Genomic DNA, 19029 nt, shown 5'->3' on the forward strand with positions numbered 1-19029 from the left:
ACCATCTGGATGATCCAGAGGAGGAATAGGAAGAGGTCATGTGGTCTGATTAGACCAAAAAGCTTTTTTGTCTCAACTCCACGCGCTGTATTTGGAGGAAGAAGAAGGATGAGTACAACCCCAAGAACACCATCCCAACCTCCTTCCCTCAGTAAGAGCATTGAAGATGGGTCGTGGCTGGAAACACACAGCCAGGGCAACTAAGAAGTGGCTCCGTAAGAAGCATCTCAAGGTCCTAGAGTGGCCTAGCCAGTCTCCAGATCTGAACCCAATAGAAAATCTTTGGAGGGAGCTGAAAGTCCGTATTGCCCAGTGACAGCCCCGAAACCTGAAGGATCTGGAGAAGGTCTGTATGGAGGAGTGGGCCAAAATCCCTGCTGCAGTGTATACAAACCTGGTCAAGAACTACAGGAAACGTATGATCTCTGTAATTGCAATCAAAGGTTTCTGTACCAAATATTAAGTTCTGCTTTTCTGATGTATCAAATACTTATGTCATGCAATAAAATGCAAATTATTTACTTAAAAATCATACAATGTGATTTTCTGGATTTTTGTTTTAGATTCCGTCTCTCACAGTTGAAGTGTACCTATGATTAAAAAAATGACAGACCTCTACATGCTTTGTAAGTAGGAAAACATGCAAAATCGGCAGTGTATCAAATACTTGTTCTCCCCACTGTAGGTGCACAAGTCGAGAGAAATTAGAGTAATCAAGGTGACACATTAAATACCGCCTTGCACAATCTTGCCTGCATCTATCTGAACTAAGCTGTAATCATCAGTCCAAACAGTTGCAAAATAGTTTCTATTGGAGAAATGCATAAAGGTTTATCCCTGTTTCGTTCTGTTTGCTTCCATTTAAGAAACATTTTTCACTAGAATCGGCAGAATGAATACATCATTCTTTGGGGATGATCACCTGCACACAAGTTGACTTACATAGCAGTCACATACGAACGGCATCATCACTTTGCTCGTTGTATAATTCCTTCTCGCAGCTACACGCTGTCCTCCTCTCACCTTTTCACTTCAGTTGTGCACAACACTACAGCTGTCTGTGACCAGGCGAAAAAACCTTTCCAAGCCTTCATACCATAACCGCTACACACACCCTACATCGTTGTCACCATATTAGCTAATGTCATAGCCAACATAGTTACTATATCTCACACATTAGTAATCCCGCTACAATCCCGCAGTGTACAGCAAGCAGTTTAGCAATTACACCGGCGTGCCCCAGTGGCAATACATTTATAAAACCGAAAGCTTACCTTGACTTGGAGGAGTTCCAGTGTTGGATAACCTTAGCCAGCTTGCTAAAATAAATACAATTCCTCTCTGTTTGAGCTGTAGGTTGAGTATGCTAAATTAGCTACAATAGCTGCAAGTAAGTGAAAAAAATGGAACGAAGTATAGCTAGTTCGCTATCTCTCTGCTGCTTCTTATTTTTTGAAGAAATTAATTTGTTCAAAACTGTTCAACTCTCGTCTTTCTCTCTCTTTTATGCACTGCAGTGCTCGCTATCTGTAGCTTATGCTTTCAGTACTAGATTCATTCTATGATCCTTTGATTGGGTGGACATGTCAGTTCATGCTGCAATTACATGAATCACTGTGTAAGTCTATAGAAAGGGGTGAGAACTATGAGCCTCCTACTTATTATACTAAAGTAAATGTAACCAGAAAAGGATGGAAAATAGCTGTCCTTCGGCTTACACCATGGTGCTACCCCAGAGAGTACTGTTGAGGCTACTGTAGACCTTTGTTTCAAAGCAGTGTATTTTAATCAGTTATTTGGTGATGTGAATATATTATCTTATCTAAAAAGTATGTTTCACAAAAACAAAACAAAAATTTACTGAGTAGGAGTGTCCTCCCCTTCCTCTTCTGTGGACCCTCTGCTGACACCTCTACTGGTTCAAGAATAGGATGGGCACCTCTTTGGTTGCATCTCAAATGCCCTCTATTCCCTGTACACTATATATGGAATAGACTGCCATTGGACACCACATCAAACTGAACCCTCTTTCTAGACCCATGTCTGTAGACCCAGCCCCCCCCCCCCCCCCTCTAGCCTAGCACTGGGCCAAAGTCAACACCAACCGTCCCCTTGGTGCCGCAGTAAGGCAGTAATCCCACAGTATTATTAGAGGCACCGGGGGAGTCTGAAGACGAAACAGGAAGGAAGCTTTTCGGAGGCATTTGTTTTTACGGTTCCCGCTATAACATGCAAACGCTGGGCTCTTTCCATGACCTTTTTGCTGGGATCAGGCCCGGCCCCAGTCGGAGAGGAGCGGGGGGCTAATACCCTATAATTGAATCTGCTGTTCCTTTGAGTGATTATATCAGGCCCCAGCTCTCAGCGAAGGATAACTAGAGATGACCGTGGATCCACCCCTCAGTGTCTGCAGCAGGGATAGGCTAACTTTCCCTCCAGTCTCTCAGAAGCTGTGAAGGGAGAAAGTGACTTGTAGCTAACAACCGCCCAACTGGGACACGTTTTTGAACAATACGACAGTATTATACTGATCAGTCTTTCTATCAACACATACACACTGTGTGGCTGCTGCCATCCTTCATCTTTGAGTGTGTGGCGGCGCATGTACACACACACACATACACACTCACAGTGTAGCTGCTTGAAGTGTATACTGTAGGAGACACACACCCGAACACCAGAAACAAACGCCTCAACAGAATGTAGTGGGGGGTAAAGTCATAAAACACAGTGACGTGGGGGGGGAGGGGCCACCACCCCTGGCGATCTGGTTTGGGGGCGGTGAATCCCCATCTCTGACGCACGTCTCTTCCTCCCCAAGGAGCTAGCCTCGGCTTTTGAAAGGGTGCCAATGTTTTCTTGGACCAACTTTTTTTTTTCATGTGTTTCAGATGGGGAAACACTTTTTCAGCATTTGTACCCTTTTTCTATGAGGGGAGGCTCACTAAAAGGGGGTTGCAGGCTTCAGTTTAGGTAAAGTCTTTTGGATTTGTGTGTAAGAGTAAAAACCTTGATGGCCGCAGATTGATCTGTTAGTCTGCCCCTGGTTATGCTGAGAACTGAACTGCCATGTTTTTGTGGCCACTTAGAAATCTCTATCCTCCCTCGTCATTAAAAAGAACACAAAATTCAGAGTTTATAGCGGATGAGCCCCCTTCACCTTATTAGGAAGCAGTGTTGAGCTAAAGCTTTTGTGGATTAAAGTGGAAGTGGAAGATTGTCTGGCTTAAAGCACGTGGCTCTGTCCGTGCCTTGCAAGGATTGTGCTGTTTGAAAAGGTTGTGAATGGGACAGTGTACACACACACAGCCAACTACAGGCACATACGTATTGTTTCAAACATGGAGTAGCCTTTCTATGTCCCACCCTCAGCACCCCCTACTTCCCAAGGCTATACTTAGGGACCCTTTGCGTCCCATCTGGAACGTAATCAAAGAAAGAGAGATCTTTTTCTATCAGTTTGTGCAGGTAATCAGCAAGTGGTAGTTTCTGACTGGGACTGCTGTGCTTGTTCCGTCTTGGCAGAGCCCCGGTGCTGGTGGCGTTGGCACTGATCGAGAGTGGGATGAAGTATGAGGATGCCATCCAGTTCATCAGACAGTGAGTATCCCCCCTCTCTTCCTTCTTTCCCTCCCTCCCTTCTTCCTTCCCTCCAGTTGTACAACAGACTAGATATCCTTCCCTCCCTCCCATACTCCTTCCCTCCCTCCCATACTCCTTTCCTTCCCTTCCTTTCCTTCCTTCCTTCCTTCCTTTCTCCCACTCTCCCTCCTTCCCTCCAGTTGTCCACCTGACTAGGTCTCTCGGTCTCTCTCTCTCTCTCTCTCTTCTTTTGTTCTATCAAACCATTGCTTGATCATCATCTACTGCAGTAATGTTATGCAACTTCCCACTGTGCACACACTGGTTGAATCAAAGCTGTTTCCACATCATTTAAATTACGTTGAACCAGAGGTGGGACTAAGTCACTACTATTCGAGTCACAAGTAAGTTACAAGTTCCTATTGTTCTGGCAAAGAGAAAATAAAACAATCGCTTTCTGGTCGCTAATCTAGATATATGAGCCCGCCTTTGCTCACCAATGTTGATCATTGGTCAACAGTCGAGATGCCCAACTTTTTGGTTCTGAGGCACAGATTGTTTTTGAAACAAGAATTTAGTGCAATGCCATAGGCCTATGTTAGTGACCAGATCGAAGAAGCAAAGGTAAAGATATAAAATACAAATGGTAGGCTATATGTATTTTTCACATTCAGTTTCACACCCCCCTAAAATCTTCTCACTGTGCAAGCTCACCCGACCTGTGTTGATTGACAGTTTACTTGTCGAATCAGTGTCCCGAGTGTGCGTTTCACTAGCCAATTAGGTTTTTTGCAAGTACGATGGAGTAGCTTAATCCACAGAGTCTGTGCCACAAAAATGAGCGACAAAACGTTACAGAACCTGGCCATAGAATTTCAAACTATCAGTCTCAAGTCAAAGTCGAGTCCCGAGTCTTGAGGCTCCAAATCAAGTCTCAGTTATTTTATTTTCTATCAAGTCGAGTCTCAAGTCCATGTCATGGGACTCAAATCCACACCTCTGTGTTGAACCAATGTGGAATAGACATTGAATTGACGTCAGTGCCCAGTGGGTTGTTGCTCTTGAGTAATATTACATTCATTGTCATGGCCGTCAGACAAACTATTCTTTGACTATGATTAAATGACTTATGTATCTGTATTTGTTTAATTAAATGGCCCTATTATGAGAGGATTTCAACCTCTTCAGAATCAGATTAGGTTTTTTATCTAGGGCTGGGAAATATGGCCTAAAAATCATTTTTTTCAAATTTATGGGCAATTCATGATATTTATCAATTCGAGGGGCTTCATTGGCATGGGAAACATATGTTTACATTGCCAAAGCAAGTGAAATGGATAAACAAATGTGAAATAAATTATTTAAAAATTACTTGATTTTCTCAAATTAAGCTTTGTTGCACAAATAAAGGTCGATACACTACATTTCCAACAGTCAGGAATAATATAAAATTATACCTAGGCTAAATATACTGAACAAAAAATATAAAATGCAACAATTTCGCTCTTGCTCTCTTTTTATACACAGTTAAAGTCGGAAGTTTACATACACTTAGGTTGGAGTCATTAAAACTTGTTTTTCAACCACTCCACAAATTTCTTGTTAACAAACTATAGTTTTGGCAAGTCGGTTAGGACATCTACTTTGTGCATGACACAAGTCATTTTTCCAACAATTGTTTACAAACAGATTATTTAATTTATAATTCACTGTATCACAATTCCAGTGGGTCAGAAGTTTACATACACTAAGTTGACTGTGCCTTTAAACAGCTTGGAAAATTCCAGAAAAGTATTTCATGGTTTTAGAAGCTTCTGATAGGCTAATTGACATCATTTGAGTCAATTGAAGGTGTATCTGTGGATGTATTTCAAGGCCTACCTTCAAACTCAGTGCCTCTTTGCCAAGACCTCAGAAAAAAAATTGTAGACCTCCACAAGTCTGGTTCATCCTTGGGAGCAATTTCCAAAATGCCTGAAGGTACCATGTTCATCTGTACAAACAATAGTACGCAAGTATAAACACCATGGGACCACGCAGCCGTCATACCGCTCATGAAGGAGACGTGTTCTGTCTCCTAGAGATGAACGTACTTTGGTGCGAAAAGGGCAAATCAATCCTAGAACAACAGCAAAGGACCTTGTGAAGATGCTGGAGGAAACGGGAACAAAAGTATCTATATCCACAGTAAAACGAGTCCTATATCGACATAACCTGAAAGGCCTCTCAGCGAGGAAGAAGCCACTGCTCCAAAACCGCCATAAAAAAGCCAGACTACGGTTTGCAACTGCACATGGGGACAAAGATTGTACTTTTTGGAGAAATGTCCTCTGGTCTGATGAAACAAAAATAGAACTGTTTGGCCATAATGACCATCTTTATGTTTGGTGGAAAAAGAGGGAGGCTTACAAGCCGAAGAACACCATCCCAACCGTGAAGCATGGGGGTGGCAGCATCATGTTGTGGGGGTGCTTTGCTGCAGGAGGGAGTGGTGCACTTCACAAAATAGATGGCATCATGAGGTAGGAAAATGATGTAGATATATTGAAGCAACATCGCAAGAAATCAATTAAAGCTTGGTCGCAAATGGGTCTTCCAAATGGACAATGATCCCAAGCATATTTCCAAAGTTGTGGCAAAATGGCTTAAGGACAACAAAGTCGAGGTATTGGAGTGGCCATCATAAAGCCCTGACCTCAGTCCTATAGACAACTTGTGGGCAGAACTGGAATCAAATCAAATCAAATTTGATTTGTCACATACACATGGTTAGCAGATGTTAATGCGAGTGTAGCGAAATGCTTGAGCTTCTAGTTCCGACAATGCAGTAATAACCAACAAGTAATCTAACTAACAATTCCAAAACTACTGTCTTATACACAGTGTAAGGGGATAAAGAATATGTACATAAAGATATATGAATGAGTGATGGTACAGAGCAGCATAGGCAAGATACAGTAGATGGTATCGAGTACAGTATATACATATGAGATGAGTATGTAAACAAAGTGGCATAGTTAAAGTGGCTAGTGATACATGTACTTGTTAGGGCCGTGGTCCCGTGGTGGGAACATCAATCAGCGGAAATGTTCAAGAGCGCCACCTATAGAGGTTGATAAAACTCAAACTTTCAATAAAATGGACATATAATGTACTGAATTAAAGCTACACTCGTTGTGAATCTATCCACCAAGTCAGATTTGTAAAATGCTTTTCGGCAAAAGCATGAGGAGCTATTATCTGATAGCATGCACCCTCAAAATACTGCAACGTCACCTAACACGACAGATTTTGCGTTAGCCGGCGCAAACCAAAACGCAGAAATAAAATATAAAACATTCATTACCTTTGACGAGCTTCTTTCTTGGCACTCCTAGATGTCCCATAAACATCATTTAGGGTCTTTTTTCGATTAAATCGGTCCATATATAGCCTAGATATCGATCTAAGAATACTGTGTGAACAACGGAAAAAAATTGCTTTTTCTAACGTAACGTCATTTTTTAAAATTAAAAAAGTCGACGATAAACTGTCACAAAACACTTCGAAATACTTTTGTAATGCAACTTTAGGTATTAGTACACGTTAATAAGCGATAAAATTCATCAGGAGGCGATGTAAATTCTATAGGTCTCCTTTGGAAAATATTGTCAGGAGAAATCTCAAAAAAAACATCCGGTCGGAGACCGGAGGGAATCGGTTCCCTTGTTTCGGTTTGACCAAGAATCAAAGCCGAATCAAATGACAAGACTCTAGACATCGTGTGGAAGCTGTAGGCACTGCAACCTCATTTAATTCCTTGAAGTCACGCATGGATATTTATTTCCATTTTCAGTGATCAGATTTTTCTGCACTTTTCGATGAAACGCACGTTCTGTTATAGTCACAGCCGTGATTTAACCAGTTTTAGAAACGTCTGAGTGTTTTCTATCCACACATACTAATATGCATATACTATATTCCTGGCATGAATAGCAGGGCGCTGAAATGTTGCGCGATTTTTAACAAAAAGCTGCGAAAATTCGCAACTTCCCTAACAGGTTAAGGATGCAGTAGATGATATAGAGTACAGTATATACGTATACATATGAGATGAATAATGTAGGGTATGTAAACATTATATTAGGTAGCATTGTTTAAAGTGGATAGTGATATATTTGACATAATTTCCCATCAATTCCCATTATTAAAGTGGCTGGAGTTGAGTCAGTGTCAGTGTGTTGGCAGCAGCCACTCAATGTTAGTGGTGGCTGTTTAACAGTCTGATGGCCTTGAGATAGAAGCTGTTTTTCAGTCTCTCGGTCCCAGCTTTGATGCACCTGTACTGACCTCGCCTTCTGGATGATAGCGGGGTGAACAGGCAGTGGCTCGGGTGGTTGTTGTCCTTGATGATCTTTATGGCCTTCCTGTAACATCGGGTGGTGTAGGTGTCCTGGAGGGCAGGTAGTTTGCCCCCGGTGATGCGTTGTGCAGACCTCACTACCCTCTGGAGAGCCTTACGGTTGTGGGCGGAGCAGTTGCCGTACCAGGCGGTGATACAGCCCGCCAGGATGCTCTCGATTGTGCATCTGTAGAAGTTTGTGAGTGCTTTTGGTGACAAGCCGAATTTCTTCAGCCTCCTGAGGTTGAAGAGGCGCTGCTGCGCCTTCTTCACGATGCTGTCTGTGTGAGTGGACCAATTCAGTTTGTCTGTGATGTGTATGCAGAGGAACTTAAAACTTACTACCCTCTCCACTACTGTTCCATCGATGTGGATAGGGGGGTGTTCCCTCTGCTGTTTCCTGAAGTCCACAATCATCTCCTTAGTTTTGTTGACGTTGAGTGTGAGGTTATTTTCCTGACACCACACTCCGAGGGCCCTCACCTCCTCCCTGTAGGCCGTCTCGTCGTTGTTGGTAATCAAGCCTACCACTGTTGTGTCGTCCGCAAACTTGATGATTGAGTTGGAGGCGTGCGTGGCCACGCAGTCGTGGGTGAACAGGGAGTACAGGAGAGGTTTCAGAACGCACCCTTGTGGGGCCCCAGTGTTGAGGATCAGCGGGGTGGAGATGTTGTTGCCTACCCTCACCACCTGGGGGCAGCCCGTCAGGAAGTCCAGTACCCAGTTGCACAGGGCGGGGTCGAGACCCAGGGTCTCGAGCTTGATGACGAGCTTGGAGGGTACTATGGTGTTGAATGCCGAGCTGTAGTCGATGAACAGCATTCTCACATAGGTATTCCTCTTGTCCAGATGGGTTAGGGCAGTGTGCAGTGTGGTTGAGATTGCATCGTCTGTGGACCTATTTGGGCGGTAAGCAAATTGGAGTGGGTCTAGGGTGTCAGGTAGGGTGGAGGTGATATGGTCCTTGACTAGTCTCTCAAAGCACTTCATGATGACGGAAGTGAGTGCTACGGGGCGGTAGTCGTTTAGCTCAGTTACCTTCGCTTTCTTGGGAACAGGAACAATGGTGGCCCTCTTGAAGCATGAGGGGACAGCAGACTGGTATAGGGATTGATTGAATATGTCCGTAAACATGGTAAAAATGGTGGGACCACCATTTGCCTCATGCAGCACGACATCTCCTTCGCATAGAGATGATCAGGCTGTTGATTGTGGCCTGTGGAATGTTGTCACACTTCTCTTCAAAGTTGCTGAATATTGACGGAAACTGGGACACTTTGACGTACACGTTGATCTAGAGCATCCTAAACATGTCTGGTGAGTATGCAGGCCATGGAAGAGCTGGGACATTTTCAGCTTCCAGGAATTGTGAACATGTCCTTATGGCATGGAGCTGTGCATTATCATGTTAAAACATGAAGTGATGAACATTAAATTCTCTGGCAACAGCTCTGGTGGACATTCCTGTAGTCAGCATGCCAATTGCACACTCCCTCAAAACTTTAGACATCTGTGGCATTGTGTTGTGTGACAAGGCTGCACATTTTAGAGTGGCCTGTTATTGTTCCCAGTACAAGGTGCACCTGTGTAATGATCATGCTGTTTAATCAGCTTCTTGATATGCCACAACTGTCAGGTGGATGGATTATCTTGGCAAAGGAGAAATGCTCGCTAACAGGGATGTAATCAAATTTGCACAACATTTTACAGAAATAAGATTTGTGTGCATATGACACATTTCTGGGATCTTTTATTTCAGCGCATGAAACATGGGACCAACACTTTACATGTATATTTTTGTTTAGTGTATAAGCCTTCCACAACTATAATAATTAAATTATTTTACCAAAATAGTTTAACCTGCTTTTTGTTTAATTATCACTGATCTGGCTTTCATGTCGGTCTATGAAAATGCAATTTTTCTGACACATTTTACCAGAACCATGCACATCCACTAATAAAGACAAACTTCTGGTAGCAGGCATTATAGAAAATGAACACAGGTCTCATAAACAATCTATCAAGCACAAGCCCACGTGCTAGTGAGTAGCCAGCTAATCTGTATATTTAAAGTCTAGCCAACTTGGATGTAGGTAGAACCTTTGAACTGTATAGACGGGTTGGTTGTTTAGCAACAAAACCAATGTGTGCTCAACTGTGGGGCAAAACAGGCGGGTTGAATGTTGAACATATAAACTATATTTTGTCTCCAATATTTATTGAAACATAAAAATACATTTGTCTCTCACGTGCATCCTTACAGTTGTTGGTTAGCTAGCGAATTTCTGCCATATTAGCATTGACATGACATCAGTCAAAACACCTCAAAACAAGACATAGTATTAAGAACAAGATGAAACTAGCTGAAATCAGCCACTTATGATTCCCCACATGGAAGTTTCTTGCAATCTGACCATCCAGAATCACAACAATTCATGGACTTCCACCACATTGAAGTGTGCACATTGTTTTTGTGATGTTACCAGCTAACCCATGTATGTACACACCCTCCTGTCCATCACTAACTGTTTGAACAACATAGCCTGCTCACTATGTTTAGATGTTGAACTCAAGTGGCCTACCTGGATAGAAGATTTCTCAGAATGAGAACAGGTTGCCATTTCCTTATATAAATGTGACTTCTTTTTTTTACAGGAAGCGCAGAGGGGCGATCAACAGCAAGCAGCTGACCTACCTGGAGAAGTACCGCCCCAAACAGAGACTGCGCTACAAAGACCCACACATCTTCAAGAACAAGTGCTGCATCATGTGACCCCCATTTCCACCCTCAGCCAATCAACTGCCTGCCACCTGATCGATCTGACCCGAATGGATAACGACGATGGACGAGTCCACAGCCAATGCACTTTGTGACTGAACTATGAGAACTATGAATCATGGAGTGAGCTAAGCAGCTCCACCAGGGGAAGGGTGTGATGAGTCTCCCTGGTGCCTAAAGATGGCTCTTACTGAGGGGGCCGATGGATCAAGCCCTCCTTGAATCTGACTTTTTATCCAAGAGCCAGCCGGAGGTAGCTTGGATTGGATGGTGGATGTGGCACAGGACGTTGACACTCGCCACATTGAACTCCGTCATCACCATGGGGTTGTGCCTCGCTGCAAATGATTTGACTTGCAGTTGACTTTGTCATTGTACCTCCAACGCCCCCTTGCTACCAAATGGTGGTAACGCCTCAAATCATTGTCTGAAAGAGAGACAGCTTTAGCTGTATGAATCTGAAACCAATGTGAATCATGGGGGAGGGGGAATGTTTGTGCCTGGTTGCCCTTTCTCTCCCTGCCTACAGTAGGGGGACTGAGCTGTTTTCTGTTCACTCCTTGTTCCAAGGTTAATGCTATCCGGAATCCTTGGGCCATCCTTAACCCTTACCTAACCCCAACCATAACCCTTACCTAACCCCAACCATAACCCTTACCTAACCCCAACCATAACCCTTACCTAACCCCAACCATAACCCTTACCTAACCCCAACCATAACCCTTACCTAACCCCAACCATAACTCTTACCTAACCCCAACCATAACCATAACCCCAACCATAACCTAACCTAACCCAAACCATAACCCTTACCTAACCCCAACCATAACCCTTACCTAACCCCAACCATAACTCTTACCTAACCCCAACCATAACCCTTACCTAACCCCAACCATAACCCTTACCTAACCCCAACCATAACCCTTACCTAACCCCAACCATAACCCTTACCTAACCCCAACCATAACCCTTACCTAACCCCAACCATAACCCTTAGCATTTTACATTTAAACTTGAATAGAGAGATAGTAATGCTGTCTTTTTGTAGCCACTAACTCTGCCGTGGTTCGTTGGACAAAGCCTATGGGGAAATTAATGTTGGGTTTTTGGATTTGGATTTTGAAGCATTTATGTAATCAAAAATGCGCATAAAGGCTTCATCTATAAAGGTCATGTTAACTGACTGATATTATCTCATAGAACAAAACATAAAATCTCCTAAACCTGTGTTAACCTTGACCTTATTTTAGGCTTTTATCTCAAAACCTTATTCTTTCCCCATTTTATTTTCCACATAGGCTATGGCTGAACGAACCTAAGGTAGCTCATTTCCGTTTTTTAGGACTACAACCTGGCGAGCTCTATGGGGTGACGTCGGAGTTGGACGTCCCAAGGATACCGGATAGCAAAGACCCTTGTTCCAATGCCCTGATAATGTGTTTACTGTAATATATTTTTGTCATGATGCTTCTTTCTAGCTTTAATATTCAGTGGTCTTGCAGATGAGAACAGGTGGGAAGGTTATAGGAATAAGGTGGGGTGCACTTGGATAATAACCAACAGATTTATTTGTACTGTACCTACACTATGTAATTGATGTTAGGACAGGTAGGACTATTCACTTACACTGGCTCATGTGGCAAATGGGTGTATGGGACAAAGTAGGGTGACGTTGCCCCTAGACGCTGATCTTGGGTCAGTTTAGCATTTTCCCCACTAATGGTTAAGGTTAGGATTGGTTGAGGGTAAGCTGATCCCAGATCTGTACCTAAGGGACACACCACCCCAGAGCGTATGGGACACTGTGAGTGGAGCACACTTGGGTGGCTCTATGTTCATATCCTGTACTGAAACGTGGCCCTCTCTTTCTCTCTCTGCACCATGCTTTTTGTTACATGGAGGCTGTATGCTGAATCTACCCACATGGAGTAAAATGTTGTTGAAGTTTAGGGTCACAGTGGCCTTCTGAGGGCCCTTTGATTTAACCCACCCGCCCCCATCTGCATAGCTGGTTAGGCCTACACAAAATGAATGCACATCATGAATTGTTGTTTTCTAGTTACTAGCCCAGTTTCTCTGATATCAGGTCAACTCTTGTACAGGTGTAGTTAGTTTACACCTCACCAGACAGACACACAGCCTCGTCTCTGTTCTTCGCATTGAAAGTCGCCTTCTTCTGTCAGCCTTTGAAGAAACCACCTTCAGTTGTATAGAAATAATAAAATATTTCAGTCATCCACTGTCCATTCCTGGTGCTGTCTGGTGTGATGAGTAGAGCTGAGTGGGAGTATTGTGTGAGAGATCCGCCAGTAGCTGCCATCCACTGTGTTTTAGTGACTCACTACTTTCATTACTCTCTCTTGAAGCAATGCTACCACCGGCTGGACGCAGTGTGAATTTAAAACTGTTCTTGATGGACTCAATCCAAAATACTATTAATATATTATTCATAAATCAGAGTATGACAAAAGTCTTAATTGTTATGAAAGTCATATTTAGTTCTCTGAGCAGTAAAAATACCTGTTTTGCCAAGTAGATAGAAAGATAGAAATGTGATTAGTTAAATGTTTTGGGTAAGATTGGAAAACAGCCACATTGGGATTCGAACTTGCAACCTTGTGTCATAGCCTACGTTTAACACCCTCCCTCCATTCACCTCCCTTTTCCAAAGACAGTACAGTATGCCTTCATTTAGCCTGTAAAAACATTTAAAAAATTGAGGGGCATGCTTCGTAAACTGGTGTGGACTAACAGTGAAATGCTTACTTATGGGCCCTTACCAACAGACAGAAAGAAACGTAAAATGCGTAATAAGATACACATTGAGTAACGATAAGTTGGCTATTTACAAAGGGTACAAGTACAGAGTCTGTGCAAAGGTATGAGGTAATTGATATAGATATGTGTATATATAACTAGGAGTCAAGTGACACGTGGTAAACAGCAGCAGCAGTGTATGTGAAAAGGTTAGCCCAAAAAGGGTCAATGCAGACAGTCAGCATAGCTATTTGTTAACTAACTACAGTACCAGTCAAAAGTTTAGACACCTACTCATTCAAGAGTTTCTTTATTTTTGACTATTTTCTACATTGTAGAATAAAAAATAACACACACAGAATCATGCAGAAACCCAGAAAAGTCAAAAATCTAAATATATTTATATTTGAGATTCTTCAGAGTAGTCCCCCCTTTTCTTGATGACAGCTTTGCGCATGCTTGGCATTCTCTCAACCAGCTTCATGAGGTAGTAACCTGGAATGCATGTCAATTAACAGGTGTGCCTTGTTAAAAGTGCATTTGTATAATTTCTTTCCTTCTTAATGTGTTTGAGCCAATCAATTGTGTTGTGACAAGGTAGGGGTGGTATACAGAAGATAGCGCTATTTGAAAAATACCAAGTCCATATTATGGCAAGAACAGCTCAAATAATCAAAGTGAAACGACAGTCCATCGTTACTTTGACATGTAGGTCAGTCAATACGGAAATTATCAAGAACTTTTAAAGTTACTTAAAGTGCAGTTGCAAAAACCAAGTGCTATGATGAAACTGGCTCTCATGAGGACTGCCACAGGAAAAGAAGTTACCTGAGTTACCTCTGCTGCAGAGGATAAGTTAATTAGATACCAGCCTCAGAATTTCAGCCCAAATAAATGCTTCAGAGTTCAAATTAAAGCCACATCTCAACATCAACTGTTCAGAGGAGACTGTGTGAATCAGGCATTCATGGTTGAATTGCTGCAAAGAAACCACTACTAAAGGACACCAATAAAAATACTTGCTCGGGCCAAGACACAGCAATGAAAATTAGACCGGTAGAAATCTGTCCTTTGGTCTGATGAGTCCAAATGTGAGATGTTTGGTGCCAACCACAGTGTCTTTGTGAGACTTAGAGTACAGTCGTGGCCAAACATTTTGAGAATGACACAAATGTTAATTTTTAAAGTCTGCTGCCTCAGTGTGTATGATGGCAATTTGCATATACTCCAGAATGTTATGAAGAGTGATCAGATTAATTGCAAAGTCCCTCTTTTCCATGCAAGTGAACTGGATCCCCAAAAAACATTTCCACTGCATTTCAGCCCTGCCACAAAAGGACCAGCTGACAACATGTCAGTGATTCTCTCGTTAACACAGGTGTGAGTGTTGACGTGTACAAGGCTAGAGATCACTCTGTCATGCTGACTGAATTCGGATAACAGACTGGAAGCTTAAAAAGGAGGGTGGTGCTTGGAATCATTGTTCTTCCTCTGTCATCCATTATTACCTGTAAGGAAACATTTGCCATCATCATTGCTTTGCACAAAAAGGGCTTCACAGGCAAGGATATTGCTGCCAGTAAGATTGCACCTAAATCAACCATTTATCAGATCATCAAGAATTTCAAGGAGAGCGGTTCAATTGTTGTGAAGGAGAAGAGCAACTTCTCCCAACCATACAGGAACAGTTTGGTGACGAACAATGCCTTTTCCAGCATGATGGAGCACCTTGCCATAAGGCAAAAGTGATAACTAAGTGGCTCGGGGAACAATCACCACCTTCCGGAGACACCTGAAACCCCACCTCTTTAAGGAATACCTAGGATAGGATAAAGTAATCCTTCTCACCCCCCCCCCCCCTTAAAAGATTTAGATGCACTATTGTAAAGTGGCTGCTCCACTGGATGTCATAAGGTGAATGCACCAATTTGTAAGTCGCTCTGGATAAGAGCGTCTGCTAAATGACTTAATAAATGTAAATGTAAACAAAATGTCGATATTTTGGGTCCATGACCAGGAAACTCCCCAGACCTTAATCCCATTGAGAATTTGTGGTCAATTTTCAAGAGGCAGGTGGACAAACAAAAACCCACAAATTCTGAGAAACTCCAAGCATTGATTATGCAAGAATGGGCTGCCATCAGTCAGGATGTGAACCAGAAGTTAATTGACAGCATGCCAGGGCAGATTGCTGAGGTCTTGTCAACACTGCAAATATTTACTCTCTGCATTGACTTCATTGTCAATGAAATGCTTGTAATCATACTTCAGTATTCCATAGTAACGTCTGACAAAAATATCCAGACACTGAGGCAGCAGACCTTTTGAAAATTAATATTTGTGTCAATCTCAAAACTTTTGGCCACGACTGTAGGTGAACGGATGATCTCCGCATGTGTGGTTTCCACCGTGACGCATAGAGGAGGTGGTGTGGGGTGCTTTGCTGGTGACACTTGACCAGCATGGCTACCACAGCATTCTGCAGCGATACGCCATCCCATCTGGTTTACGTTTAGTGGGACTATCATTTGTTTTTTAACAGGACAATGACCCAACACACCTCCAGGCTGTGTAGGGGCTATTTGACTAAGGAGAGTGATGGAGTGCTGCATTGGATGACCTGACCTCCACAATCACCCAACATCAACCCAATTGAGATTATTTGGGTTGAGTTTGACCACAAAGCTAAGAGCAAGCAGCCAACAAGTCCTTAGGATATGTGAGAACTCCTTCAAGAATGTTTGAAAAGCATTCCAGTTGAAGCTGGTTGAGAGAATGCCAAGAGTGTGCTAAGCTGTCAAGGCGAAGGGTGGCTACTTTGAAGAATCTCAAATATAATTTGATTTAACACTTTCTTGGTTACTACACGATTCCATGTTATTTCATAGTTTGTCTTCACTATTATTCCATGTGGAAGACAGTAAAAGTAAGAAAAACCCTTGAATGAGTGGGTGTGCCCAAACTTTTGACTGGTTCTGTATTTCGCAGTCTTATGGCTTTGGGGTAGAAGCTGTTCAGGGTCCTGTTGGTTCCAGACTTGCTGCATCGGTACTGCTTGCCGTGCAGTAGCAGACAACAGTCTATGATTTGGGTGGCTGGAGTCTGACAATTTTTAGAGTCTTCCTTTGTGTCACCGCCTGGTATAGAGTTCCTGGTTGGCAGGGAGTGCGATTTCTTACAAGCGTCCGGGTTGGTGTCCCGCTCCTTGAAAGCGGCAGCCGTAGCCTATAACTCAGTGCCGATGTTGCCTGTAATCCATGGCTTCTGGTAGGGATATGTACGTACCCTACTGTGGGGACTACGTCGTCGATGCACATATTAATGAAGCCGGTGACTAATGTGTTAAGCTCTTCAATGCCATCGCATGAGTCCCAGAACATATTCAAGTCTGTGCTAGCGAAACGGTCCAGTATGTAGCATCCGAGTCATCAGACCACTTCCCTACTGAGTGAGTCACTGGTATTTCCTGTTTGATTGTAAGCAGGAATCAGGAGGATAGAATTATGGTCAGATTCTCCAAAATGGAGGGCGAGCTTTGTATGAGTGTGTGGAGTAAAGGTTCAAGTTTTTTTGCGCCTCTAGTTGCACAGGTGACATCCTGTAAACTGCTCCCACAGACCTTTCACCCAATCAATCAATTCATCCCTTTCCTCTGGCTGTGTCATCACTAGTTACCACAGCCACAAAGTCAAATCCAGCCTATTTCTACAGTTTCTTAAAATTAGATTTTTATCCACACTGGTAAACTTATGGCTAACCCTCTTAAGGTGTTAGAATTTTTACAATGGCCAATTGATTTTGTGGCTATGCTATTTAGTGGAAATTCATTAGTTATTTTGCTCAAAAATGTGGGCAATTTGAACGTGGATAGATGAGACATTAGCACCAGGTATAAACATAGCTCTTGAAAGCCTGTTACCTCAGGTCAACCCCCATAAGTCTACTACGAGGTCAACACACAAGTCCCCCCCCCAAAAACAATCTCACTTGTCTGTTTAGGGGCTCACACATTTCAGCCCTCCATGTCACCCCCATGGTTCCTGTGCTGTTTTTCCCTTCCTAACCTTCCCCAGGTAGTAGGGAGCCTCTGGTCTAGCATGGGAAGACTACTTTGAATTTAGATTGCCAGGCTGTGTCCCAAATGCCAACTTGATCCCCCCTATAGGCCCTGGTCAATTGTAGAACACTATATAGGTAATTAGGTCAAAGCTACCCGTGGACCCAGCACTGACCCAGGACTCCATGAAATCTAGGTGGGTGCTCTGCTCCAGTAAAGGTTGCCTGTATCAAATTAACCAGAAGACTGACTTTGTAACACGATCCTCCTTGTGACTCACTCACAGCAGGGAAAACCCCGTCAGCAGTACTCAATCTAATAGATAAGATGTACTGCTGTTGAATGTACCCACTGTTAGGGAGACTGCATTGCATGAGGGCCGGGTCTTTTTCACTTGACATTACCAAATCTACAGGTGTCCACCTCTAATGTTCAGTAGGGCACACAAAGCACATCCTTAGTCCTACCTGACAGATACTGAACACTGAGCTGTGGCCATTGTTTACAGTAAGGGCTTTATTCAACCTGGATCGCTGAAGTGTTCCAACAATATAAATTAAGGTCATTTCCGATTGAGACGATATATGCAATCTCAGGAAGGTTGCATAATCACATTAACAGATTTAATAGAGCCCTAACTCACCTGGTTCTGAATCTATTAAAGCAAATTGAATCTCAGAATACCCCTTTTAGCTACAGAGTTAGAGATTCCATTCCTGGTCTCATTGATGTATCTCTACTTACATGGTTGTTTAATAATTCTGGGTGCTTTCCTTGCCTGAGTTCTGTAAGGTAACAAACTCAGCAAGCAGATTTAGAGAAAAAGTAAGCCTCTAATCAAGCCAACTGGACTTTCTCCATGGTCTCAGCTTCAAACACAAGTGAACAAAACAGGTCAGGGAAGTCTCTTAAACTACTAGGAAGTACACACTGTGCACTGAATGTAGTAAAAACAACATGGGCTTATTGAATACATTTTATAAACACAGTCATATGTCAGGGTAACTCAAGTACAAAAAGTTAGTTCAATGAGCCTGAAATAGCCACAACCAAATAACAAGCATAATCATTGTGACACTGCCTTGTGATAAAAACATTAGGGATGACACTGAAATAACTAAATCAGGGGTGCCGTTCTATTGAGAGAAATTCAATGACGAAAATATGACCAACAGAAAACGTAATTAACAAAGTGTTACAAGCAGCCCATGAGTCATTTGATGTGGAAAAAAAGAAAATCAACAACCTCTGATCCATAGAAAACAAACATGTACTTTAGGGACATATAAAATCATTTTTATTGTCCATGTTGCTTACTTTCTACGTAGTTGCATTTCTAGACACCGTCATCATGAAAGAACGCAGCTACGGTTTTTATCCAGACAGACGCAAGTAATGTTTGTTCTCTTCTCTCTCCCCCGGATCTCAATATATAATTATTGTATGAAAAAAAAAGGGCAACCTAATATCTTT

General features: G+C 42.7%; 1 protein-coding gene across 6 annotated transcripts in view; it reads left to right on the plus strand.

The window, feature by feature from the left end:
- LOC115131329 (protein tyrosine phosphatase type IVA 3-like) overlaps positions 1-11492 on the plus strand; it is a 63894-nt gene extending 52402 nt beyond the window's left edge. For all 6 annotated transcript variants that reach the window (XM_029662952.2, XM_029662947.2, XM_029662948.2 and 3 more), the window contains 2 exons: positions 3526-3600; positions 10619-11492. In XM_029662952.2, the coding sequence (XP_029518812.1) occupies positions 3526-3600; positions 10619-10736 (193 nt within the window). In that variant the 3' untranslated portion in view covers positions 10737-11492. The remainder of the gene's footprint in view (positions 1-3525; positions 3601-10618) is intronic.
- The last annotated feature ends 7537 nt before the right edge of the window (positions 11493-19029 follow it).

Source organism: Oncorhynchus nerka, linkage group LG7, assembly GCF_034236695.1.
Source record: "Oncorhynchus nerka isolate Pitt River linkage group LG7, Oner_Uvic_2.0, whole genome shotgun sequence".
Taxonomy (NCBI): Eukaryota; Metazoa; Chordata; class Actinopteri; order Salmoniformes; family Salmonidae; genus Oncorhynchus; species Oncorhynchus nerka.